Source organism: Botrytis cinerea, chromosome 1, assembly GCF_000143535.2.
Source record: "Botrytis cinerea B05.10 chromosome 1, complete sequence".
Lineage (NCBI taxonomy): Eukaryota > Fungi > Ascomycota > Leotiomycetes > Helotiales > Sclerotiniaceae > Botrytis > Botrytis cinerea.
The window spans coordinates 1,767,208-1,791,415 of NC_037310.1; the positions used below are offsets into that span (position 1 = coordinate 1,767,208).

Sequence of the window (24,208 nt, forward strand, 5' to 3'; positions counted from 1 at the left end):
CTTGCCATTTCTAAAGGTGTTGCTCTCACTCGCATTAGTAGCAAGTCATCTTACAAATATTGCACCAATAACTGGCTCGAATCATATCTAGCAGAGCACGTCCCTGTCAGTGTAGTATTTGTTATTAACAACAAATCTCTTCCGTTGTCTTCGAAATGGAAACTCAAGTGAGTACATATTGCGGCCCCCATATCACCGGCACATCGTTTTATCGGCACATCGTTTTATTTAGTTAGCGTCTTCCGCTTGGCTGAAAGTATACGAGCCAGTGTCAGCACGCCAAATCTTCGTCATATTCCGAGGCGTAGGCGAGTGGGGGCCATTCCAACGTGCCAAGTTGTAGGCAAATGGGGCGTTCCCACAGGGCTCTACCCCTCCACGTCCCTAATTGAACAATGCTCTTGCCACAATATCCTGAACACTTGGTACGAGTTCGAAATGTTGACACTGCCCCACAAGAATGGCATGTGAATTCTTTATCTAGATCTGACTGCAGATAAAACTATCCTATCGTTTAAGTACCCGGTAATGAGTTAGTCTGACTCTGACTGTTACTGATAGTTACGCATCCTATAACAACCATCAGGTCGGGACTCTCAAGTATTAAAATGAAGTAGCATTGTTGCCCCTGGATCACTGCAATAGTTGATAGATCACGTATCACAGATTGAGATTTCATGCGTTTCATACAATTGGTAATCATGCCCTGGTAAAGTCCGCTTCACAATGTTTTTCGAACTTGGAGGAATTGCCGATGGCAAAATTCAAGATTTCAAATGCAAGGAGGTTGAACAAGACTCAGACTGGAGGAAAATTGAGAATAATCGGTATAATTTGGTTTATTAACATGTAAGTATTACTTGTGTTAAGCCATTGGGCCTGAAAATTGTTCCCGACGAAATCCTGCTGGGGAAGCTTTCTTAATGCTGTTGAGTTGAATCGCCTAGGATGATTCGGCCACAAGCCTCTGCTGTTCCTCTAAGACCTTTTTCACAGCTGGACGGTCCAACATCTTCTCCACCCATTTCTTGTAGTGTGCATACTTAGTGATGTCCCATTGGTCCTTGAACTCTGGGGGTGAAAATATTCCAGCAAGGGCCGTGTGCCAGGTTACAAAGGCAAGATCCGCATATGTGACCTTGTTCCCCACAAGCCAACCATCCTCCGATTGTCCCAAAACCCCATCTAGCACCCCGACCACACGATGAATCTCATCCACATATCGCTTTTGGGCGCTTGGGAGTTTTTCCGCGTGAAAAAGATTGAACCTGGTAGTATAGTCAGCATTGCTTTTAAGGCGCGTGGAATAGTGTAGCTTGCCAAGCAGCTTGGCCCCAATATGGACCTTGTCCGGACGCCTGGAAGAACAGCCATTGCTTGAGCTCATACTTCTGCAGACCGGATGCATAGCTGAGCTTTTGATCGGTGTCGTACTGATCAATCAAGTATTCGATGATCGCACCTGTTTCCCATATTTTGTAGCCAGTGTTAGGATCTTGAAGAACTGTGTGAAAGGACGTCAGCACATGTCTAGTGATAAAAAGCGAGGATAACTTGCCAGGTGCGCGACCATTGGGATTGAGATCTGTGAAAGGTTTCTGCTTGAGATCTCCATATCCCATCATTTTGATTTCGTAGGGGATTGAAAGCTCCTCAAGGATGATACCGACCTGCGGGTTATGGTTTTCAGTATAGAATAAGAATGTATCATTCTCGTGAGGAAGTTACCTTGGGCGGGTTGGGACCGGGGCCTAAAGACTTGTCAGATTGCATTGAACAACAATTGTGCGGAAATCTCACCAGCATAGTATATAGTGAGTGGTTTAAGAGACATTCTGGAAGAACGCTACTCGTTTGGCAATATAGTTATGTGAAGATATATGAAGTGAAACGTGTAATTCAAGAAACTGAAAAATTACGAGAAAGTACGAGAATCTTGAGGAAGGGCTGGAGGACAATAAGAAGCAGGAGAATATGAAGCAGAAGGGAAAGAAAAACGTAAGAAAGCCAACTGTTGGGAGGGGGCCTCTGAGGTTCTTAGAATTTCCTGTAACAGTACCTTCAACAACCAGGGATCATTCGTCATCCCTGTTTTCTGTGCACACCATCTTCCTCTGCCTCTAGTTTATCTAGATATCCATGAATGTCAGCGCTTATTCAAACGAGGAATGTCGTATCTCACCTAATGTATCCCAATACTACACAGTAAGGTTTGCGCTTATCCCATTTTGTTTAACAGGAACATGCCGGCTTTTGTCCAATTGAAGATCAGCTGCCGCGTAGCTTACCACTTTGCGGCTTATGTTTGTGGGAGGAGGCAAGTTCCTTCAGACCTCTGGATGGGCTTGAATATAATTCCCCCGATCGCACCCTCCGTTGATCGACCACAGAACGGAGAATCACTCAAGCTATCGACTCACTTTCCTTGTGCTTTGATTAACATATTCATCCGTGATGCCGCTGCTCCTGCCTAGGCAAAATGCCCCACCAACCGCGGCACCTCCCGGCGTTGTCATTGACTACGCCAATCCTGTGTCGATAGGAGACCGCGTAGTAGTTTCTAATGTGATACTAGGCGCGCTCGCCCTCTTGTTTGTCTTACTTCGCGTTCTCATCAAATGGCGTGTGTCAAGAGCATGGGGTTGGGAAGATTGTAAGGTCCAAAGACTCCAACGTCGATTCGCAAGTACTAAAGATCCGAACAGTTTTTATTGTCATAGCATTGGTAAGCTAAAAGCTTTCACGTTTGGTTGACCATGACGTTAATTTTCAGCTCTTTCTCATTGGCCGTGTTGTGATCGAAGTCCTAAGTAAGCAGAAATCCTCTCACACATTAAGATGGTATTCATTGATATCATCACAGATGTCAAACTCTGGCTACTTGGATTACATGTTTGGGACATCCGCCCTGAAAAGCTCCTAGCTATTGGCAACTACCAACACAATGTTAGTACATCTGACTTCTGATCCGTCATTCTATCGCAAGTTTTCGTTAACATACTCCAGGGAGTTTTCATTGGAGACATGCTTTATTTCTGGGGCATTATGTTCACCAAACTTTCGATCCTTACTCTATACGTCAAGATTTTCAAAATCAACAAAGTATTTCGCTATATTTGTTATGGTATGATGGCTTTCACGATAGTCTACCTCATGATCTTCTTCTTCCTGTTCGCATTCAACTGCAATCCACCTGCCAGAACGTGGCATTTGCTTGGATGGACCGGAGGTGGGAGTTGCTTTGACAACATCAAAACCAGCTATGCTGTTGGAGGTATCAATATATTTACGGATATTGTGATCCTGATCATGCCACTTCCTTTAATTTACCGCCTGCAGCTTAAACTTGCGCAGAAGCTTGGCCTAATTGCGATATTTGGGACAGGAATCCTGTACGTCACCCCCTGCAGAAGAATCTTGCCCGTATTTGCCTTGCTAACAGAATAAGTGTTGTTGTGTGTACCATTGCTCGACAAGTCATCATTGTGGAGACCCTTCGTGATTATGACCAAACTTGGGCTCCCGTTCCAGAGATAATATGGCTGTAAGAGAGAACGACCTGTTTGAGTATTGATGCTACAAATAGCTAACAAGTAATAGCACCGCCGAACTCAGCGTCGGTATCATCTGCGCCTGTCTGCCTGCCTTAGCTCCTATTTACAGTCGCAAAATGATCTCCAACCTCGTCCCAGCTTCGTTACGAAACTTGCTCCAATCATTGCGTAGTCGTACCGGCTCAGGTACAAGCAGCACCCCTAAAAACAGTACACCAGAATCGGCAAAGATTTCTAAATCTGACAGTAACATTGAACTTGTAGATAGAAATCAGGTTGGCGGTTACACTAACATCGATAAAGCAAACAAAGGATATATCCAGCAGACCAGAGCTTTTGATGTCAAGTACGTTTCAAATGAGGAAAGTATACAGAAGCCAGGAGCAAGCTTCCAGGTGTAAGCTTAATGTTGAAATGATGTGTTTGTCGGCGTACTGTATCAATGATATATGGAAGATTAAAGTTAATATAATTACATAGTATTACAGAGGTTGTAGATATAGGAAAAGATACATTGATTGTGCTAAATAAAGTCAAAATTTCTTGGTACTAAATAAGAATAAATAGTTGTAATAATGAAACAACTGCTGGCAAGTGAACAGTCATTGAATAATTGTCTAAAGCGTATGTAGTCTTTAGGAGTGGACTAATGGCTACGCTTTGTAAGGACGAATTGCGTAAAGGAGTCATAGTTCCCGACTATGATTTTATGGTAATACTTCCATGGGATGACCCGTCTAAAGAGATCACAGCTCCTAGGGATGAACTAACGATTGTGTTTCCTGAAAAAGAACTGTCTACAGTGGTTGTAGTTTCTGGTGATAAACTAGCGGCTGTGCTTTCTTGGAATAAACTATGGCAGTTGGGATCATTCAAACTAAAATTCACTGGTTGAAATGAAAATTTATTAAATTAAACTCTTAGTTCAGTTGGTGCACTAAAAGTCCTTCTTCCATACTTCCGGCCTCATCCATGACTTCAAGCACACCAACCTCTCAATAAACTCAACCTCTAGCTTGTTTCGACGATCCGTAATGTGCATTTTTGAAACGGAGAACAACCTCTCCGGCTCAGCACTCATTGCCGGCACCGACAATATATCCAACGCTATTCGACCCAAATTTGGGTAATCACTCTGCTGTTGAGGTTCTAGCCACCATTCCCAAGAGTTTTTATTAGTACGTTGAACTTGAGGAGTAGAGCAATGTCTCGAATATTCGTCTCCAAAGAGAGGTACTGCCTCTACTTCTGCGAACCAATCACGAAGCGGATTATTAGTATCAGTAGGTTCAATACTAGGAATAGGTATCGCATTTTCCACCGGCGAATGACAGTCATTACAGAACTTCAACATTCTAGCTTTAGCCCTAGTTTTGTGGACAAATGACCATTTGAAAATTGGGTTTAGAACAAGAGTAGCGACATAAACGGGAGTTTTATCGGAAAGACGATAATATTTATCGAGTTTAGTCCGCCCAGAATTTATCATTGATGTCAATAAAGGTTCACTAGCAAACTTTTGCTAAGCATTCTCGAATGCTTCCAAAAGAAATTCCGTCACTGGTAGCACTTGAGAGAGAGTTACTGATGACCCTTCAAGAGATTCTGTGGCTATTGTCGTCCTCATTAGGAACTTCTGAATATTTTCGAGTTTCTCCAATCATCAGAAGAGAGACGATCACCTGTTAATTCTTCTGGGTAGTTCTCGAAGTAAGAAATCAAAGTAGATCTTATTGGCTCACTGCATGCAGTATGCAAACAATTCTCCCACGAGTTTCACCTAGTAGATATATCGCGAGCAAGACGGCGATTGCAACTCAATTCTAAGAACTTGCCTAGTCTCAAAGTCTTAAATCACTACCGTAGATATGAACGATCTGATTATGCACCGAAAGAATTCATTATGAAACGTTGAGGATTGAGTTGAAACAATTCACGGAAAATGTGCAATCGGAGCTGATTAGAAAACTTTGCCTCAAATCAAGCATTGATCACGTGTAACTAGAGTATAAGCGGAGTAGACAGTGGAATGGTCGTAGATTCTCATTTCGGAATGATAAAATACCCGATTTTGTGGGGAAACCAGTGCAACCAGTTAAACTGGCAGTTGGATGGCTTCAAACTAAACGCACTGCCAGTGGAGGTTTCGATAAACTAATAAACTAGCCAATTTCAAGTTGAACTGGCACACTATTGCCTACACTGGCTGCGGGTGGAGGGCACGGTAGATAAGACCATGGGGTCGGAGGCGGGCTAGCTGCAGTAGGGCAGGAATTCCCTATTATGTAAAGGATTTCATTATATGGTTGTATTTCAGGATCACGGCGGCTATGTAAATGCGCCTAAGAATCGTTCATTCATTTTAAATATTTATAAGTATATAGATATTGGTAATCCCGGAGTCACTCCCTGGTGGCCTTTGCCCTAATAGTGGGATGCTACGAGAATGGGGCCTCTGGCCGTTAAATAATGGGTATCTGACAGATGCTCCACCAGCGACAGCCGGGGTACAACATTCGCTTTCTGCGGAGAAGTCCGCGCGACGAGGGTTCATTAGACTGCTATGTGATGTGGTGCTACATAAATAGATACGTTTTTATCATGGACACCTTACAAGGGAAGGAATATCCTCACGATTCTGTACTACTTTCAGGTCACACAGATAGGGTAGCTTTGCTACGCCGCAATATTACATGCGAAAGTGTTGTAGCTTGTCAATCCATTTGAAATCATTATAGTGAAGGGTGATAGTTCATTTCCAGATGCTGTTTATTGGTGCGGTTGAAGAGGTTATGATTGATAAGGGCATTAGTACCAGCATGCCCAGCTGGGCTGGGTGAGCCTTTGTTGAGCAAGGGGTGACATACGAGTACACCTACTGTGCGAGGACTCAGCTAATTGTCACTACAACGTTCCGATCTGGACAAGTGACCGAGAGCACGCATACTACTTCAAACTGCTGATCGAGCTGCATGGTCTTAGCGCATCTGAATATCATGAAGTTGCATCAAAGCATAGTAGATTAAAGCATTCTTTAATAAGCACAGCTAGATTTGAGGAAGAAAAAAGCGAGAAACTATGAGGATTTATATTAATACAAACTTAGAAATATAGATCTGTGTTAAACTATAGACAATTCTACAAAAAAGAGAAGTTAGATTAGATAAGAAGTGCGGTTCTATATAAGAGGATCTCACATAATTATATACAAAGCCACTATTGATTCAGGTCATGATTGTTGTGAATAATATTCTTTTGGTCCAAAGAAATCATGGAAGTCTCCAGCTCTTGTCACAAACAAGCACGAGCATTGCTCGCCGAATTAGCAGCAAAGTGCAATTTGGGATCTAGGAAAGGGTTTGGGTCAATGTCCTCGTCATTATATGACACAGCATGGCTTTCTATGGTGCAAAGTCCAAAGACGGAGTCTGGGAACGACGTGGCTAGCACGTGGTTGTTTCCAGAATGCTTTGATTTTGTGTTAGCACAACAGCTACCCTCTGGGGCCTGGGAGTCTTACGCCACGCCAGTCGATGGCATTTTGAATACGGCTGCAGCTCTACTGTCTCTGATCCAGCATTTGAAGGTCCAACCTGACAGTCATGATTGGCGACTCAGATCCCAGAAAGCTCAGGTCGCCCTGAAGAAGTTACTGAATGAATGGGACATGCATTCGACGGACCAAGTTGGGCAGGAGATTTTGATCATTTCACTTCTGAGTCTACTTGAGAACGAAGGTGTTTCGATAGAATTTTCACAGCTTAGTGCTCTGCGCGCTGTCCGAGATGCCAAGCTGACCAAAATCCCGCCTTCGACGATTTACAAAATCAAATCTACTCTGTATCATTCTCTCGAAGCTTTCATCGGTCATATTAATTTTGATAATGTCAGTCAATGGCGAGAGGGAAATGGTTCATTGATGAACTCTCCTGCGTAAGTGGTGACATCCAGTGTCTTGGGTGATTATCAAGCTGACCACAGAAGGGCTACGGCTGCATATCTGATGAACGCTTCAACTTGGGACGACCAGGCCGAATGCTACCTCAGGGACGTCGTAAATCGAGACAGTGGAGTTCATGGTGGAAGTGTACCCTGTGCCTGGCCAACAACTATATTCGAGATCAGCTGGGTGAGTCGTAATCGCACACCAAATAGAACAATTATTGAAAACTAATTTTACCCTGCAGGTCATTCCCACACTTGCGGCAGTTGGCGTGTCGGCAGACCCGTCTGATACATCGGTATTTTCCAAGTTGCTGCAAGATGCACTGGAGCAACAGAAGGGACTTCTTGGTTTTGGTGAGTATCTGATTCTAGAATGCTAAATCCGTCATTCCAAACTTGCTCTCAGGTGGCCAGTCACGAAGAAACCTACCAATCACACGTGCTAACATTCAATCAAAAAGCTCCTGGGGTCTTGCCTGACGTGGATGACACATCCAAAGGATTGGAGGCCTTACATTACTTAGGTTACAATAGCAGCGCCGAGGCCGTTATTCGGATATTCGAAGGCGAAGAACACTTTTTAACATATCCGGGAGAACGGAACCCCAGCTTCAGTGCCAACTGCAATGTTCTCATCTTCCTTCTGGGCCGGGACGACCGCACCCAGTACGTGCCGCAGATTACCAAAGCAGTCCGGTTTCTAGCAAGTCAAGCATTCAACAAGAATGTGAAGGAAAAATGGGTAGGTCTGAAACTACCTCGTGGGAAAACTAAGCTCACGGCATTTCTAGCACCGTAATGAGTTATATTGGATGATGCTGATAGCTCGCGCCTTTGAGCTCCTCTACTGTAACGAAGAGATTGCCCAGGCGGTATTTGAAGCCAGTGCCAGTCTAAAGTGGCAGGTACCCATGATTTTGCTTCAGGTCCTCATGCGCATACTGAACACTCAGCAAAAGAATGGGTCTTGGGACGGAATTTGCGAGATAACGTCGTACAGCATCTTGGCTTTATCTTCATTGCTCAAATTGCCTTTCGTCAGACAACTAGATAAAGGAAAGATCATATCCTCTATTACCTTGGGGAAGTCGTTCCTCCTGTCATACAGGGATGAATGGACCAAAGGCCAGTATATGTGGATAGAAAAGGTGACATATAGCTCGAGCATACTCAGCGAAGCATACTGCCTGGCTGCCTCGCTGGTTCAAGTACCCTTCTTGGTGGAACCCGAAACGGTTTCTACCATCGGAACATCCCTGGAAAGCAAGGGATTCCTAGTTCCCGAAAAGATTCTGATGAGTATGCATAAAACCGGGAGCCTCATGTCTCTCACTCTTCTATTTCGTGATACAGAGCTAAGCACCTTCCGAATTGCCGAGATGCAGGCCTGCTTTGCTCTGCAAGCCTTGCAACAGCATCCGACAAACATCTTCCCTCGGACAGCTAAGGGCAAAGACAAGTACGTCTTCATCATACCGCTGGCTCTCATATTATGCGCAGCAGCCCATGGCTCCTCGGTTAGCCTCTCCGTTTTGTACGAGATGATGGTATTGTCTATCTTGAACTTTCACGCAGATGAGTACATGGAGGGTATTATAGAAAGGCACTTTGAAGCAGATTTAGATTCTGTTCGCCGACTCGTCAGGCAGCTCTTTACCGATCCCCATACCGATTCTCGGAGTGGTGTGGCCAATCGCAAGACCAACGGCTCGACTAATGGCCATAACAGAGCTGACTACGATGTGAAAAACGTTGGATCATCGTCCAACGGCCACGTTGATGGTCTTGTCAACCCAAGCCAGCACAACGGCTTGGGAAATAGGCCCTCGCTGGATGATGTGAGAGTTGTGCTCTCTCAATTTAAGAGGCAAATCTTGGAGCACCCCGCTGTTCTATCGAGTCCTGCCCGGCTTCAAGCGCGACTCGCTTTCGACCTGCAGACCTTCCTCCTAGCGCATATCATGCAAGCGGAAGATAACTGTCGTCTGCGTGCGCAGTCGAGATCTCATGAGAGTGAGAGTGTCCGAAATGAAGGTAATGATGCCCACAGATTCAAGGAGAATCTGCCTCTGCAGTATCACAACCCAAGTCGATCCTTCTACTCCTGGGTGCGGGGCACCTCGGCCGATCACACCTCTTGTCCGTTCTCCTTTGTCTTCTTTGAATGTCTAGTACTCGACTCCTTATCTAGCACCGAACAGACTCGCACTGCCGGCACGTTAGTCTCTTCGCGCACTACATACCTTGCTGAGGACGCCTGCCGCCATCTGGCCAGCCTTTGCCGCATGTACAACGACTATGGGTCTCTAGCACGCGATGCGGAGGAGCGCTCCCTCAACTCTGTCGGCTTTCCGGAGTTCTGGGATCGCGCTGGGAAAGCTGCGTTCGTTAGTGATGACGTCAAGTCGGAGCTCCTGTGGGTCGCCAAGTATGAACGGCGCGGACTAGACACAGCGATGACACTGTTGGAAAGGGAACTGGGGCCTGGCGACCTGATAAATGCCCTACGAATGTTCGTCGATGTTACGGACCTGTATGGTCAGATATACGTACTGAAGGATGTCGGTACGCGCACCCAGTAGAGAGTTTGTTATATTTGATTGGGTAGTATACTATCTAGTCTCCTACTCATGAGGTCTACATCGCTAAATTAGCTCGCAAGAGATTCTTCGCCTTTACTTCTGTAGCTCTTGATCACAATGCATATATATCAGTTTATATAGTTTTTTTTTTTTGAATACATTAAGAATAGTTAACCAAATAAATTAATTTAGTTAGAAAACAAAACTAGACTCGGGAAATCTTTTGGTAAATATAATATTCTATTTAATCAATCTAGCTGTAAAACTATAAAGATTTTAGGTTACGATTGAATAATTTCTATTTTAGGTAGTTTACATTTTGTATAATACAATGAAGCATCTTATCTACCCTATATCTGTTCATATGGGGTTTTGGGGTTGTAAGAAAACAAGCGCTTAAGGGTTGAGCGTTCCAATCAGCAGTCGAGACGGCATGAAACCACGACCAAAACCGCTGTTTTGAGTAGTTTGAACCGTTGCACTTAGACATAGGCTATGATAAATTCTATCGAAGTTAGTTGCAGTCAAGAAATCCTCCCTTGTGAAAAGGGAAAAGGTTGCCTGAAAGAATACCAAGCAACGGTCATACTTGAGATTTACATTCCAAACGTGTGACTTTCTATACCATACTATATTCACAATATAAATACGATGGTGTCTGTTTGTTGGAGAAAGCAGAGGCGCCTGATAATGATGTTTTTACCCGTTGATGGTTTTTTGCTCGTCACATTATTGGATTACGCTCTTTCAAATACTACAAATAGCTGGGAATGGAGCACAACACCATCATTACGGAAATCGCCACAAAATTATCTCCTTTGAGAAATTCTTTAGGATGTCGGGCGTGATTAACCAAATTTTGATGTTTGTGCAGGTAGTTCGATGCATGAATGTTCGGTGAATGAAGGTAGGGTTACCATCTTATGGAAAACGTATGTTTGAAATTGAGGATCTGGGATTGGGAGATCATTTTGGTTGCATCAACTCTCAAGCTCAATCTTTGTTGATGCTTTTGAATTTGAAGCCATCTGGTGAACAACAAGACTCTTCAAGTGGTGTTATTGGAGCAGATATTCTAGTAATCTATTGGTTTTTTCAATCCTAATTCTTATTAGAGTTCAGGGGTGTCGCTTCCGGGCATAAACGAAATGTTTAAAATCTGGTGGTCGGGGTACAACAATACTCGAAGGAGTGAATGCTTGAATTCTTCTTTCTCGATTTCAAAAATCCTTTTCCTGTAGTCTTGATGGCTTTTTGTCACTTTGATGGAAGGCATAATACTGCAATCCTCTGTTCTCACCACAATACGCCACCTTGGTAATGTTATGTTGATACTTTCAAGACAATGTTTGCATGGAGATCTGTGAACATACAGACAAACAGTGGCTGGTCAAAACATTGCAGACATTTATATATATCAGTTGTATTATTCATCATAAAATTCAATCCATCTCTCAGGACAAGGAATCGAACTCCAATTCCAATTTGAACGCCGACCCAAAACCCTGCTCACAAGCGAAACGACTCTTTAGCCACCCAAACAACAACACCAAATTACTCCATCTCTCTCTCCGCCCTTCTATCGATGCCTCTCCTTCTCCGCATACGTCTTATTCCAAGGTTTCTTATCCTTCACACTCTCCATCAACGCCGTGCGATCAAAAATCGTATCCCTATATACCTATTAGCCGTTTCCCTCTTTTCCTTCTCTTTCACCCACTCCCATTTCCACCACACATCTCCCATCACAATAAAATACACATCCACGCACCTATAGGAAATCACAAAAGGTTAATACATACATAGGATCTTGCTCAATATGCGGTTTGATATGAGCATTGAAGGAATGTAACTGCGAATCCATTCCTGCCTTGATGCTGTGGTGAGGAGAAGGTTTTAGCAAGGCGTTGGCGCCGATGAGACCGCCGATTGCGGCAACGGTCATTACGATTGCTTCTCGCTTTGCCATCATTGACATTTTATGGTGGTTGTTTGGTGAGATTGTTGTGAGAGTAGTAGTAGTAGTAGTAGTAGTAGTAGTAGTGGAGGGGGAGTTTCAAGTGACTTTGATGTCGGACAATGAGGAAATGTTATGATTCTTATTTGTTCCTGATGCTATATACAGAATATTAAAAGATCCTCCCTCATCTCCTCCTTCCAAATCCATCACATACCTATCGCTCATCAACCAACACAGTTGTTGTAAAATCAGCAGGATTCCTCGCCCCAGACGAAGAGGTCGTACGATAGATGATGAAATCACCCCACACATGATCTGAGCGGGCGCAATGGACCACCCCGCATTTTGAACCAGCATACACATGTTGGCATAATATGAGGAGAGCGTGCCATTTAATTGTTCGATCGCTTGCATAAATGGTCTTTTATCATGATTTGTGTTTTGGATGTCGTACGACCTGTTGTGTGACATTTGCGTGATGATCGGCATGGCAGTTAATTTCGGGAAGGGGCTGTGATTGTTGGAGAGTTTTCATGGCACCTTCCGAAGTACGTCTGGTGGTCCTGTGTAGGAAATCATTCTATTTTCACTGTCGATGATAGCCGTGTAAATCATGATTGCATCTAGTTATCACATAATATTTCAAGTCCAAAGACCCAATGAGACTCCTCAATCAATATCTTCCAGTTCTGCTACCGATTCTCCAAAAAAACATGCTTCCGCCATCCATCTGTATCATGACCTTAGCTCTCAAGCTACTGCAAGAATGCCAAAGACAACGTCAATCGTCAATGAGAGCACTTGGAAATCAAATTACGCCAATACTTCGTTCTTGACATTTCCATGCTGCAGTACTCCTTGATCTAGCTTTTGTGGCACCATCTTAAAAGACATCTTCATCATACCTAGTTATACATAAGAAGCTCTTTAAGCTAAGTGATTGTGAATTCATCATTTCAAGTATCGTCGCTTGCCACTGTCTCTTCGCTTCTCAGTTGCCCACTAAAGATACTTTCGCTTTCTTCAATTGCGCTTTCATCTTCTGAGACTTCCGCATCACTATCCAGCATTACAATCTCTATATCTTCCATATGAATTATGAATTCTTTGCGTGATTTTCCAATCCACTTTAGCAATTCATGATTCTCCATTGGACTATCAAGAAGCTGCTTCAGATGCTCTTTCAGTGCATTCAGAAGCTTCCTTCGTTTATCAACGGCTGAAGTCCTAGATGACTTCTTCCTCGCAGCAGCTTGTGCAATGAGAGTCTTTGATACTTTCTCTGCTACAGTGATCACTTTTGGAGGTAGGTCAACAACACGCGCTAGAGCAAGACCATAGTGTTGTTCTTTAACACAACCTTGATCAAGCTTGTAGAGCATTGTCATGGTGGTCGGGTCTCTCATGTCAACTGACAAATGGTAGACTCTAACTCCAGGGCGCTCAGACATGATTTGTGCTTATCTCTGTTAGCAAGCATACTCGTCAGAAAATAAAAGGTTTTTCGAACCAAGCTCCTTGAAGTGGGTGGCAAACCAGATGAGTGCTCGACTCTCTGATAATGCTTCTGCAATGCTTAGAGCGATCGCTAGACCGTCCCTTGTACTGGTCCCCCTACCAAGTTCGTCGATTATAGCAAGACTCTTCTCATCAATATTTCTACAACTACGGGTCAGTAAAACTGAAAATGAGAGAAAAAGTCTGGAATGAACCTAAGGATAAATGCTGTTTCTCTCATTTCCGATGCGAAGGTAGAAACGTTTGCTTCGATACTATCGTCCATTGACACGCGAGCAAAAAGCTGATGAATCATCGGAAAAGATGCATAGCTTGCTGGCACGAAACAACCAACTTGCGCCATCACACTCATAAGAGCGATCCCTCTTATGTATGTACTCTTTCCGCTCATGTTACATCCGGTAATAATTTGAAAACGAGATTGCTGTGTTGCATAATAGTCGTTGGGTACAAATTTGTGTGATGGCACCTAAAGAGACTGGATTAGTATTTTGAAACGATATAAATCGGGCCCTACATGCCTTGTCACGAATGGGATGACGGCCAGACTTGATAGCAATGTAATCAGTAATCTCCGGCCTGACGTAGCAATCTTGGTTCGTGACTAGTTGCCCAAAGGAAGTCATCATATCGAGCATGGCAATACTCTCACACACTTTAAAGAGGTTAGGGATTTCCGTTCGTACATTTTCAAGGAGTTCCTGTATGGTTTTATCGCTTCCCAAGATGACCTCTATGTGAGAATCTTCGATTTTCTGGTTGAGCTTTATCAAATCTAGAGTCTGGCATTCGAGATAACCTTTTCTGCGAAACCGATTGATGAGTACATCTGGTATAGCTCGACCATTGAATTCATTTTCGGAAAAGCGGAGGTAGTATTTTCGGAGGTTATCGAATCTAGTTTCTCCTTGAATTTCATAGTTCTCTGGCACCAATATGAGCAAAATACAGTACAATGGAAGAAAGTGAGCATACGATGGATTTCTGTCACATGCTGATGTACATCTTCGGTCGCCTCTTTGAAGGTTTGGCGCGCTACATCCAAGAAACCACTGACCCCCGCTTTCACAGCGTATGTTCTTTGGTTTCGTAGATCTAGAGGAGTCTTCTGGTATGTAACATCCTCATTTATGACCTCATCAATGAATTGTATTGTAGAGTTTACCGCTTCTGTACGACAGTTATTACGTATCTGAACCAACAGCTCTGATCGAGCACCCGATAGACTCTCAAAGACTGGACTGATAGATTGTGCAAAGGATTTTAGCATCAGAATGTTATTGATATCTTGTTCCGAATTCCAAATACCTGGCAAATTCGGGATGATAATAAGCTACATCATGTCAGGAGATATTGGCACAGATAGACTCGGGGACATACACAAGTAAGCAACTTTTCAATGTCAGGAATTAACTTCAAAGCTAAAACTCGATTAGTCAGAAACGGCACACGAGAGTAGAATTGGATTATGCGTCGACATGAAGAGCGATGAAACCCATCCCGCGTCGAGAGCACACAAAGATATGGTCATTGGACTGACCTTGTCTAGTTTGTAAGAACATATCATCATTTTCCGACAACTCGGCTAATGCGTCGTAGCGTGCGGCTATTAATGTTGACTGGGTCGAAGGCTGTAAAATATTACTTCTCAGCAGTCGTGATCCCATTGGTGTCAGCGTCTCATTCATCAGTCCAAATAAACAATCTTTTGACTTGGCATTCTGCAAATTCTGGATTAGTTCAAGTGATTGAATGGTAGCAAGATCTATCATCATAGAATCCTCCGAGGGCTGGTATTTAACTCGGAGAGAATGAAATGCAAACGTGAGAGACAAGCTCATATCAATGTATTTCAGTGCCTACGTGTATAGTATATGTTAGGACATTTTTCACGAGGAGGGAGGAAGGGGCAGCTGTCAAAGCTTACAGCAGAAAAGCAGCACACTGAAAAGTAATTGCCTCCGATAGCCATCTTGATCGCCTCGAGATCTTCTTTGAACGCCAGTTGCTGGATGTATTCAATACCACACGTTTCTGACCAATAATGCCGATCTACCGTAACAATTCTGGCCCCCAGTATGTTCTCTTCCACGATTTGGTACATCTTAGATTTCGGGTTCGGAGGCCCGGAGGTAGACACAATCAAAATCTGGGTAGGTTCGAAGACCTGTAGTTTATGAAGAGTCTTGACATAGAATTGATTGTCGCAGATCTGACTAAGGACTGCTTCACCAGTTGAAATGTTGACGAATGCCAATCCGACAGTCGGAGATACTCCACGGCCTTCACTGACAGCACAAATGATCTGCTGAGATTCACCACCTCCAAGAATGGAACTTGCTCGCGACCGACGCCCAGTGCTTGGGCGGGCTGTACTAGGACGAGCAGTGCTTGAACGACGACCATGAGGAGGCAAGGAATATGAATTAGAGTTTGTATAGCCACATGGATAAGATGTAGAGCTAGTACTGTAAGAAGTTGAGGGTCTTGATAATGAAGCCATTCTCAATACCGCCTAGTATTCCTTTGAAACATATATAAGCTCGAATCTGTGGAAGCATCACAAGTTAACAACTAAAGTGTTATTTCGGGTATCAGAGTGGATGGATTGCTCATTGCTAAGATCCAACGAAGATATGACTCTCCTTTCTGTATCAATGGCATCAAATAACAAGATTGTAATGCGATGAGATGAAATGAATATGAATGAATTTGGTCATCCCCATTTGATAGATACCACCAGTACGTACATGGTAGGTATTATTGTTGAGAGTTGGAAATTGATTGCATGTGATTTACAGGAAATGTGGAGAGAGTGCACAGAGAGTCTTGACAGGGTTCCTGCAGATGTTAAGCAGTTCAATGATTGGTTCACGTGCTGATGACTTATCAGGGTCTTATCGATAAGCGGCCAGACCCACAAATTCTTTTTGCAAAAATGTGTGAATGGAATAATCCTTGACGACTATAAATTTCCAGAAATACCCCCCGCAAACGACCTTTCCTCTTTTCTTATCTACATCTTCTCTATCAAAACTTGCGAAGAGGCAGGTCTTTTTTTAAATCCTCTGCGAATACACCATCGATCAATCCTTCAACTTTCTCGATCATGTCGACCCAACTTCCACCCCCAAGCAAGAGGCAGAGAACGGATGCTTTAGAGAGATCCAGAGCGCAACAAGATATTGAGGAAATACCCAGCGATGCAGGCAGTCTTCGAATCCAGTTCTTCGATGAAACTACAGGTCTTCCTATAGGCAATGGCCCAGTCCTCGTACCAGTCGCAAATGCAGACCCGAAGAATCTGGAGCTATTGTTGAACACTCTTTTGGGACATGTAAGTTTACTATTGTTCAAGCATACCGTGGAAACTCTAAGCCTGTCATTGTTTCTACATACTACAGACAATCAAGAGGCTGCCATTGTTGACTTAAATTTTGGACATCGTAACCCTACCATTGCTTGCAAATTGTCTGAAGATTGAAAGCTTTTGATTGTTCGCGAATATTCCAAGGAATGAAAGCTTTTGATTGTTTATGAATTTTCTGAAGATCGAGAGCCTTTGATTGTTCACAAATACTTTGAGGATTGAGAGCCTTTGATTGTTCACAAATACTTTGAAGATTGAAAGCTCTTGATTGTTTACAACGAGTTTGAATGTTTAGAGCTAATAATTGTCCCAGGACTCCTCCGAGTATATTCCATACCGATTTACCCTACCCGTATCAGACAAGAAGAATTCCGCAGAGAAGATCACTACCGCCTACCCTACAGAAGTCTACAAAACCTTGATAAAACCGGGACTAATAAGTGCCGAAGAAACCCAAAATATCTCAGCAGCACCACAAGCAGTTTTCAAAGTCCAATCCGTTTCAAGGTGCGCGTCTACAATCCCCGGCCATGGCGAATCCATCCTGGTTGCCCAGTTTTCTCCAAGGTCATCCTCCAGAATGGTCAGTGGTAGCGGAGACAACACAGCACGTATATGGGACTGCGATACCGGAACTCCAGTACACACGCTAAAGGGGCACACAAGTTGGGTATTGGCTGTTAGTTGGTCGCCGGATGAGTCGAGGATTGCGACAGGCAGTATGGATAACACTGTCAGGATTTGGGATCCGAAAACCGGAAAGCAATTAGGCAGTCCAATGAAGGGGCACTCGAAATGGGTCACGAATCTAGCTTGGGAGCCGTATCACGTTCAAAAACCGGGAGAACCTAGACTCGCTTCATCTTCTAAAGATTCTACTGTTAGAGTATGGTCGACTAATCAACAGAGGATTGAATTGGTCTTAACTGGACACAAAGACGCAGTATCATGTGTCAAATGGGGAGGAACTGGATTCATATATACCGCATCTCGCGATAAAACTGTCAAAGTTTGGAATGCAAAGGACGGAACTCTCGCGCACTCCCTCAATGCTCATGCGCACTGGGTAAACCATCTCGCACTATCTACAGAATTCGTCACACGAACTGGCTACTTCGACCACACTGGCAAGGTTCCTGCAACAGAGGAGGAAAAGGTCAAGAAAGCAAAGGAACGTTTCCTCAAAGCCTCCCAAATCCAGGGTGAAGTTGTGGAACGCCTTGTCACTGCCAGTGACGACTTCACTATGTATCTATGGGAACCTTCCAAGCAAACGAAGCCCATAGCACGAATGTTGGGTCATCAAAAACAAGTGAACCACGTAGCTTTCTCGCCCGACGGACTCCTCATTGCTTCCTCTGGTTTCGACAACCATACCAAGATCTGGAACGCCCGTGATGGAAAATTCATTAATACATTGAGAGGTCATGTTGCTCCTGTCTACCAATGCGCTTTTAGCTCTGATTCTAGGCTACTAGTCACATGTAGTAAGGATACAACACTGAAAGTATGGGATATGGCAACTCACAAATTAGCTAAAGGTATGTTTACATTAGTATCACTCAATGTTCTAATTCAAATCCAATTATTAAATGTACAAAAAACTGACACAATGATCATAGATTTACCTGGCCATAAAGACGAAGTTTATGCCGTAGACTGGAGCCCGGATGGAGAAAAAGTGGGCAGTGGCGGAGCAGATAAAGCGGTGCGCATCTGGAGACATTAAAAAAAAAAGTAGTAATATAGACACAATTGTTAATCAGGGAGCTCATTCGATTGTCAAATTTGAATTGGGACATTGAAAAGGACTGGAGCTCAAGGTTGCGGCCGGAAAAGAAAAGACTACTCAATAGCCAGAGTCTTTGGAGTTTAATTGTCGAAATTGCATCGGGACAATGAAAAGAATCTAAAAGATTAAGGCCCCATTCTATAACTAAATACGTTCTATTACTAAATATATCTTAACATCGAAAAGCATCTTGATGATTCTAAACCTGAATCGTTATTTCATTGTGGAACTTCGTACGAGAAATTGCAAGTCGATAAAAGTTATATTCCAGATTTTAATATTCCAGGTGTTTCGTACATCTCATTCATGCAGTCCCATAATTTATACAGATTTTTTTGTTTCCTTCCGTATATGCTACTTATTCCCTGACAAACATTCCTGCCATTCCCATTCCGGTACCAATGCACATACTGACGACACCAACCTGTTGGTCTCTTCTCTTCAACTCCGCCAACAAACCTGCCACCATTCTTGCACCAGTAGCTCCTAATGGATGGCCCAGTGCAATGGCTCCTCCCTTTGGATTCACATCGCCCTTCTCATATGCACCCATAAGTCCTAATTCCCTCACACAATAGATGGCTTGACTAGCAAACGCCTCGTTAATCTCCCACACATTTACCTCTTCCTTTTGAATGCCAGCTTGCTCCATCAACTTTGGAATTGCAAGCGCAGGTCCAATTCCCATCTCATCTGGACGGCATCCTGCGATTGCTGTACCGGCCCATTTACCAATAATAGAAGAGGATAGTCCGAGCGAGGTAGCAGTGCTACGACGCATCATCAATGTAGCTGCTGCTCCATCAGAAATCTGCGACGAGTTACCCGCAGTCGATGCACCATCTTCCTTGAACGCAGGCTTTAACTTCTGCATGCTCTCCAACGTAGCCCCCTTTCTAATCCCATCATCTTTTGTAACAGTAACTTCCTTGGGTTCTCCTACTTTCACGCCTCCTTTACCAGTCTCCTGCCACATTGTAGTAACCGGCACGATTTCCTCATCAAACCATCCCTTCTCCTGTGCCTCTGCCGCGCGACGATGACTCTCCACCGCCAATCTATCCTGTTCTTCTCTGCCAACTCCATATCTACTCGCTACATTCTCACTCGTAAGGCCCATTGGCATAATGCAATCTTTCGTATCTCTCTCCGCATCCTTCAGCTCTGGCCACAAATCCACAGGTATAGCTTTCGATCCATAATTCCTCGTCATACTTTCCATTCCGCCTCCAACACCGATATTAATCCCGCCCGTCGCAATCGAATTTGCTATATTGGTAATGGCTTGCAATCCAGAACTGCACGCGCGGTTGGTAGTAGAGAAGGAGGTGCGGGTATCGTAGCCAGCGTGGTTCATAGCCATACGGCCGGCTTTCGAGCCGCCGAGCTCAGAGAGCACGACGCCGACGCATACATCGTCGATGAGAGCAGGGTCGAGCGAGGGATTGGCAGAGAGAGTGGCTTTGAGAACGCTGTGCAAGAGCTGTTCGGGATAGGCGGAGGAGAGCTGTCCTTTGTAGGAACGGGTTATGGGGGTGCGGAGGGAAGAGAGAATTACGATGTCTGAGGGGTCTTTTTTGAGGATCTGCGAGAGTCCTCTGCGAAGAGGTCCGGTTGACATATTGGTTTGTGGATTGAGGGGAGATTGGGATGGAGGGGTAGATAATCGTTGACGATTTGGTGTCAATTGGAAGATTTCCTGTCTCAATTAAACACGAAAAGTATGTGAAATATTGTAATGATAGAAGAGGAGAATATAAACAGAAGGAAATAAGAAAAATTAAGTAACCTACAGCAAAACTTACCCCATTCATTGATTAATATGTTTCCTGGGGAAGAGAACATCGGCATTGAAGTTCGGGGAGATGCAGTATGTGGAGAGTCCGATGTCTGATACAGCCAATCATAAACGAGCAGCCGCTTAAGATCTTATCCGCAATTTTCTATCCTCCAAGACAACTTACTCGAGCATCAAGAAATTGTGGTCGATTGAAACTCAGAAGATGTTCAGAAGCCAAGTTTGCAATGGTAATATAACTGACTTTTACGATATGCTAAAGCTCTATCAGAATAAGAAAGTGTCGACGTCTTAAAATCTCAAACCGGGGTTTGTCTAACACTTCCTCACTGCGTCACAAGAGGATGTCATGCATGTCGTATTTTAGGATCAATGAAAGACAAATCGAAACTGGAACGTGGTGTTTTTCTCCAGTAACCGCACCGCTGGAAGATTTTCACGAGATGCAATGACCTGTGTTCTAATTTGGTTCCGGGATGGTGATCATAGAATGAATAGATTCAAAGCAAAAAAAAAGGGTATCATTTGCCTTGCTCCTTCAACGCCCCCATGGTATTTAAATTTAATTGTACATGAAACATACATATGAGATAAATAAGCCCCCGGCAAATTATCATACAATCGTACCACACTCCTCCCGCCCCCTCAGAAATACATAAATATATGAAAAGAAAACTCCAGCAGCCAGGCAAGTTCTCTCCTATCCCAAACACGACAATAAGCGAGACCAATACACCCCTTAAATTTTCGCCCCATCGTCAACAACTACTAAGCCTCAAAGCCAATTTCCCTCCTGGAATTGAAGCCGCCGGTTGGCTCACACAGGTCCAACCACATAGTTCCAGTTTTCAGTGGGCAGGAACGGGTGGCAGTTTGATCGGGGGTGTTGTACGCATCCTTGCATAGAGCACCTGCAGGGCACTTGAGCTTCACGCAAGTTCCTGATCCGGTGCCAGCACCAGTTGGGGTGACTTTTACGTTATCACTCATGAAAGGAGTTCCAACCAGCCCAGCGCCGGAACCGTCCAAATCACTGAGATCCCAGTACAGGGCAGCGTATTGGCCAGTTGTCCAGGCATATTCAAATTGAAGAACCGAAGGTGTGGTTTTCCAGTTGGATGTTTTAGCGATCTTGATTGATGTTCCATGTCCATCAGTATCCCATGGAAGGGTGAGGGTGCTGCTAGATCCCTTGCCTGCTTTGATGACCCAAGGGCTAGCATTGGAAGCAGTGGAACAAGCTCCATTAGTACCGACATTACATCCCCCGTTGTTTGATTTGTAGAGGTATACATCTGTGGAACACCTAGACCTAAGTTAGCAAAACCTTGGACGATATTGAGAGTAAGCATACTGACCAGTTGTTGATAGTAAGCGAAGCAGATGCCATTGAGGTGAGGGCAGCGAAAGCTGACAAAGCAAAGGAGTAATGCATTTTGCAAATATATATGTTTTTTGAAACAAAAAGGAATGTGGGTAGGACTAAGCCTGAAAATAAGGAATGACGATAAGCTGAAAAGCTCTTGAAATATTGAAAACTAGAGATGGAGAAACTTGACTATGCAAGAAAAACATCTTCGGGTGGAGAACCTCCAGAATATATAGAAATAGGATATACAATGAAGCACTTGCAGAAAATCAGCCAAAGAGGATCTTACGATCGAGTTTCGACACATGCTCGGCATAGTGGCTCAGTGTATAGGGAGGAATGAACAAAATTGTGCACTCCTGAAATAACGAAAGACGTGATCCTGCTAAACATAATTTTTACGATAGAGTAGCTCTCTCGACACGTTTCGCATGCCGTTGATGTAAGTTTGACATTCTCAAATTTTACTAGGTATGATTTCGCAGGATGAGGATGATATACCCGGAAAAATCAAGTTCGCTTCTTGTGGTAAGTGTCTCCTTCTGGGCGTAGATGTAACGTCAGCTGACACGAAATTGGGCCAAGACCAGCTCGAGGGCTGGGCAGTGTTTCTTGAAATGGGTTCCTGGTCAGATTTGACGAGTATTTTGAGATTGGATTTTGTCAGACTGTCAGACTTGCTTATTGGTGCCGGGATAATTATACTTTGCTGGGGTAAAGCCACTCCCGTGTTTGCCATGTGTAGATGAAATTTATCTCCGATCCATAGTGGAGTGTGGTGGGCATCTTGGTTTGGGCTTAAATGCAGCTGTTATTCAGAGGGCCGAGAAAATCAAAGAGTGACTTTGGAACATTGAAACATTACTTGCTCTCAACTCGAGATCAGCAAACCCAGGCACAGATCGATTATTGACACCCCAGGGATGATTAATCTTGAACACTTCTTTGAAAGAAAGACAGTTGCAGCCATACATTCCCTGTTCTCGGGGGAAATTGCGTCTAAAAGATCTTGTTGTAGAGTTTACGTACGTGGACTGCTGTCCATGATAGTATCAGGATGAGAGGGGCAGTCAAGGCCCGTGGTAGTACAAAGTCATGCCTTGTCCCTCTCAACGATAACGATACCTGCCGCATGCTAAAATAGCCTCTCTAACCACACCTTCCTTTATCAGAATAATACGGAGTTTCAAATCATTTACTGTTAGAAATCCCTCAAAAGTTTGCTCCTGATGTTCTCGTGGAGTAAAGGCATCATGAATCGATCATTCGAAATATATCGCCATTTGTGACGGTCTTCGTTGTTTTCCCTGTTATAATACCATAAAAATAGCATATTCCAAGGAATTGTGAGACCTAAAATCTTTGAAGGAATGACAGATGTGTCGCAGAAGCCGTAGTCAGTAAAGGAAAGATATATTTGAAGATACATTGAAGACTGGCTAGATTCCCAACACCATGCTAACAATGATGCTCTAAACCCGGGCAGGGCGACACTGTGGAGGGATTATGTACCAGTAACGATTTGAAGGCAGACGGCCAAGAAGTCACGAACTCTTACGAGAATCAACATATCATAGAACCTACCTAAGATTTTCGAAACAGTTACAATGCCTGCTATGTAAGAATATTGGATCAATGATACTACTTAGTATCCATCTTGCTGGAAAAAGATGAGTTTCTAGATCCCGGGCTCGAATGTACTCTTATAACAGGCGATAGAATGGCATGCTTTGGACGGGCATGTGCCAGAGATGATATTCCAATGAAATGGGCAGTTAATTGCATCACTTCTTGTTAAGGATAGCATATTCATTTTCATCACTTGATGTTCTACCAAAGCAGTTCAGGCACGTGAACGAGTCCCCAAGCTTGCTTGCACAGATGTTTCCAAACCCCACCATGCTCTTGGCAATTGACAAAGGACATATATCCACAGTGTGTTTGTTCCATTGAGCGAATCCGTCACTGGACATATAATCCAACATCTGTATCCAAAGATGTGTGTACATTGTAGGGATTCCCGTAGTAATGCTGAGAAAATCAAGGACCAAGTAGATGCTGTGATTAAAATGGCTCGGAATGGTTACTCGATTTGCTAGCTTCGATCAATACACATACACAAGACGCTGGATCTCATGGACCGGATCTCAAGTCTCGCAAGTGGCAAGAATCAAAAGAGGGGTGTGCCTTACTTATTTATGCCTTGCCACGCTTGCCCACAGCTTTTGAGTATGAGGGATCGTGGGAATGGAACATGTAGCATTCATTCCCTAGGTAGTCTAAACGTCATAGAGTGAGCATGTCCTGGCTGCTCTTTGAT

The 24,208-nt window shown here is 43.8% G+C and overlaps 8 protein-coding genes across 8 annotated transcripts; 3 read left to right on the forward strand and 5 right to left on the reverse strand.

Moving 5' to 3' along the window:
• Window positions 1–804: 804 nt before the first annotated feature.
• gstII lies at window positions 805–2,009 on the reverse strand. The gene is made up of 5 exons (XM_024690502.1): window positions 1,801–2,009; window positions 1,729–1,751; window positions 1,559–1,670; window positions 1,321–1,504; window positions 805–1,268 (listed from the first exon to the last, which is right to left on the reverse strand). Exons 1-5 carry the CDS (start codon window positions 1,832–1,834, stop codon window positions 944–946), a joined length of 678 nt encoding a protein of 225 aa, XP_024546271.1. The 5' UTR covers window positions 1,835–2,009; the 3' UTR covers window positions 805–943.
• Window positions 2,010–2,389: 380 nt separating this feature from the next.
• On the forward strand, window positions 2,390–4,137 carry Btp1. Its single transcript, XM_024690503.1, has 7 exons — window positions 2,390–2,653; window positions 2,706–2,725; window positions 2,774–2,810; window positions 2,864–2,946; window positions 3,007–3,392; window positions 3,449–3,544; window positions 3,601–4,137. The coding sequence occupies exons 1-7, from the start codon at window positions 2,455–2,457 to the stop codon at window positions 3,953–3,955; spliced, it is 1,176 nt and encodes a 391-aa protein (XP_024546272.1). The 5' UTR covers window positions 2,390–2,454; the 3' UTR covers window positions 3,956–4,137.
• A 2,437-nt stretch (window positions 4,138–6,574) lies between these two features.
• Bcdtc1 lies at window positions 6,575–10,283 on the forward strand. The gene is made up of 5 exons (XM_024690504.1): window positions 6,575–7,487; window positions 7,539–7,683; window positions 7,742–7,853; window positions 7,961–8,241; window positions 8,291–10,283. Exons 1-5 carry the CDS (start codon window positions 6,826–6,828, stop codon window positions 10,079–10,081), a joined length of 2,991 nt encoding a protein of 996 aa, XP_024546273.1. The 5' UTR covers window positions 6,575–6,825; the 3' UTR covers window positions 10,082–10,283.
• A 1,185-nt stretch (window positions 10,284–11,468) lies between these two features.
• On the reverse strand, window positions 11,469–12,190 carry BCIN_01g04930 (hypothetical protein). The gene is made up of 2 exons (XM_001548307.2): window positions 11,884–12,190; window positions 11,469–11,754 (listed from the first exon to the last, which is right to left on the reverse strand). The coding sequence occupies exons 1-2, from the start codon at window positions 12,057–12,059 to the stop codon at window positions 11,661–11,663; spliced, it is 270 nt and encodes an 89-aa protein (XP_001548357.1). The 5' UTR covers window positions 12,060–12,190; the 3' UTR covers window positions 11,469–11,660.
• Window positions 12,191–12,646: 456 nt separating this feature from the next.
• On the reverse strand, window positions 12,647–16,347 carry Bcmsh4. The gene is made up of 8 exons (XM_024690505.1): window positions 15,487–16,347; window positions 15,100–15,418; window positions 14,940–14,980; window positions 14,535–14,892; window positions 14,081–14,484; window positions 13,754–14,028; window positions 13,552–13,700; window positions 12,647–13,500 (listed from the first exon to the last, which is right to left on the reverse strand). Exons 1-8 carry the CDS (start codon window positions 16,060–16,062, stop codon window positions 12,998–13,000), a joined length of 2,625 nt encoding a protein of 874 aa, XP_024546274.1. The 5' UTR covers window positions 16,063–16,347; the 3' UTR covers window positions 12,647–12,997.
• Window positions 16,348–16,503: 156 nt separating this feature from the next.
• Window positions 16,504–18,899, forward strand: BCIN_01g04950 (hypothetical protein). Its single transcript, XM_001548305.2, has 3 exons — window positions 16,504–16,896; window positions 17,243–18,470; window positions 18,552–18,899. The coding sequence occupies exons 1-3, from the start codon at window positions 16,669–16,671 to the stop codon at window positions 18,656–18,658; spliced, it is 1,563 nt and encodes a 520-aa protein (XP_001548355.1). The 5' UTR covers window positions 16,504–16,668; the 3' UTR covers window positions 18,659–18,899.
• A 13-nt stretch (window positions 18,900–18,912) lies between these two features.
• On the reverse strand, window positions 18,913–20,551 carry Bcpot1. The gene has a single exon (XM_001548304.2). The coding sequence runs from the start codon at window positions 20,340–20,342 to the stop codon at window positions 19,080–19,082; it is 1,263 nt and encodes a 420-aa protein (XP_001548354.1). The 5' UTR covers window positions 20,343–20,551; the 3' UTR covers window positions 18,913–19,079.
• A 445-nt stretch (window positions 20,552–20,996) lies between these two features.
• BCIN_01g04970 (hypothetical protein) lies at window positions 20,997–22,347 on the reverse strand. The gene is made up of 2 exons (XM_001548303.2): window positions 21,878–22,347; window positions 20,997–21,825 (listed from the first exon to the last, which is right to left on the reverse strand). The coding sequence occupies exons 1-2, from the start codon at window positions 21,952–21,954 to the stop codon at window positions 21,288–21,290; spliced, it is 615 nt and encodes a 204-aa protein (XP_001548353.1). The 5' UTR covers window positions 21,955–22,347; the 3' UTR covers window positions 20,997–21,287.
• Window positions 22,348–24,208: the final 1,861 nt, after the last annotated feature.

Coding starts and splice junctions, on each gene's coding strand:
- gstII (XM_024690502.1), bottom strand. CDS start 1,834: ATGTCTCTTAAACCACTCACTATATACTATGCTG. Junction 1,671..1,728: donor CCGGTCCCAACCCGCCCAAG/GTAACTTCCTCA, acceptor CATAACCCGCAG/GTCGGTATCATCCTTGAGGA. Junction 1,505..1,558: donor TCCCAATGGTCGCGCACCTG/GCAAGTTATCCT, acceptor CCTTTCACACAG/TTCTTCAAGATCCTAACACT.
- Btp1 (XM_024690503.1), top strand. CDS start 2,455: ATGCCGCTGCTCCTGCCTAGGCAAAATGCCCCACCAACCGCGGCACCT. Junction 2,654..2,705: donor AGCATGGGGTTGGGAAGATT/GTAAGGTCCAAA, acceptor AGATCCGAACAG/TTTTTATTGTCATAGCATTG. Junction 2,811..2,863: donor TGTTGTGATCGAAGTCCTAA/GTAAGCAGAAAT, acceptor ATATCATCACAG/ATGTCAAACTCTGGCTACTT.
- Bcdtc1 (XM_024690504.1), top strand. CDS start 6,826: ATGGAAGTCTCCAGCTCTTGTCACAAACAAGCACGAGCATTGCTCGCC. Junction 7,854..7,960: donor GAAGGGACTTCTTGGTTTTG/GTGAGTATCTGA, acceptor TCAATCAAAAAG/CTCCTGGGGTCTTGCCTGAC. Junction 8,242..8,290: donor AGAATGTGAAGGAAAAATGG/GTAGGTCTGAAA, acceptor CGGCATTTCTAG/CACCGTAATGAGTTATATTG.
- BCIN_01g04930 (XM_001548307.2), bottom strand. CDS start 12,059: ATGTCAATGATGGCAAAGCGAGAAGCAATCGTAATGACCGTTGCCGCA. Junction 11,755..11,883: donor CATATTGAGCAAGATCCTAT/GTATGTATTAAC, acceptor ATAGGTATATAG/GGATACGATTTTTGATCGCA.
- Bcmsh4 (XM_024690505.1), bottom strand. CDS start 16,062: ATGGCTTCATTATCAAGACCCTCAACTTCTTACAGTACTAGCTCTACA. Junction 14,893..14,939: donor TTGAAAAGTTGCTTACTTGT/GTATGTCCCCGA, acceptor GACATGATGTAG/CTTATTATCATCCCGAATTT. Junction 14,485..14,534: donor GCATGTGACAGAAATCCATC/GTATGCTCACTT, acceptor TATTGGTGCCAG/AGAACTATGAAATTCAAGGA.
- BCIN_01g04950 (XM_001548305.2), top strand. CDS start 16,669: ATGTCGACCCAACTTCCACCCCCAAGCAAGAGGCAGAGAACGGATGCT. Junction 16,897..17,242: donor TGAACACTCTTTTGGGACAT/GTAAGTTTACTA, acceptor TAATTGTCCCAG/GACTCCTCCGAGTATATTCC. Junction 18,471..18,551: donor AACTCACAAATTAGCTAAAG/GTATGTTTACAT, acceptor CAATGATCATAG/ATTTACCTGGCCATAAAGAC.
- Bcpot1 (XM_001548304.2), bottom strand. CDS start 20,342: ATGTCAACCGGACCTCTTCGCAGAGGACTCTCGCAGATCCTCAAAAAA.
- BCIN_01g04970 (XM_001548303.2), bottom strand. CDS start 21,954: ATGCATTACTCCTTTGCTTTGTCAGCTTTCGCTGCCCTCACCTCAATG. Junction 21,826..21,877: donor TCGCTTACTATCAACAACTG/GTCAGTATGCTT, acceptor ACTTAGGTCTAG/GTGTTCCACAGATGTATACC.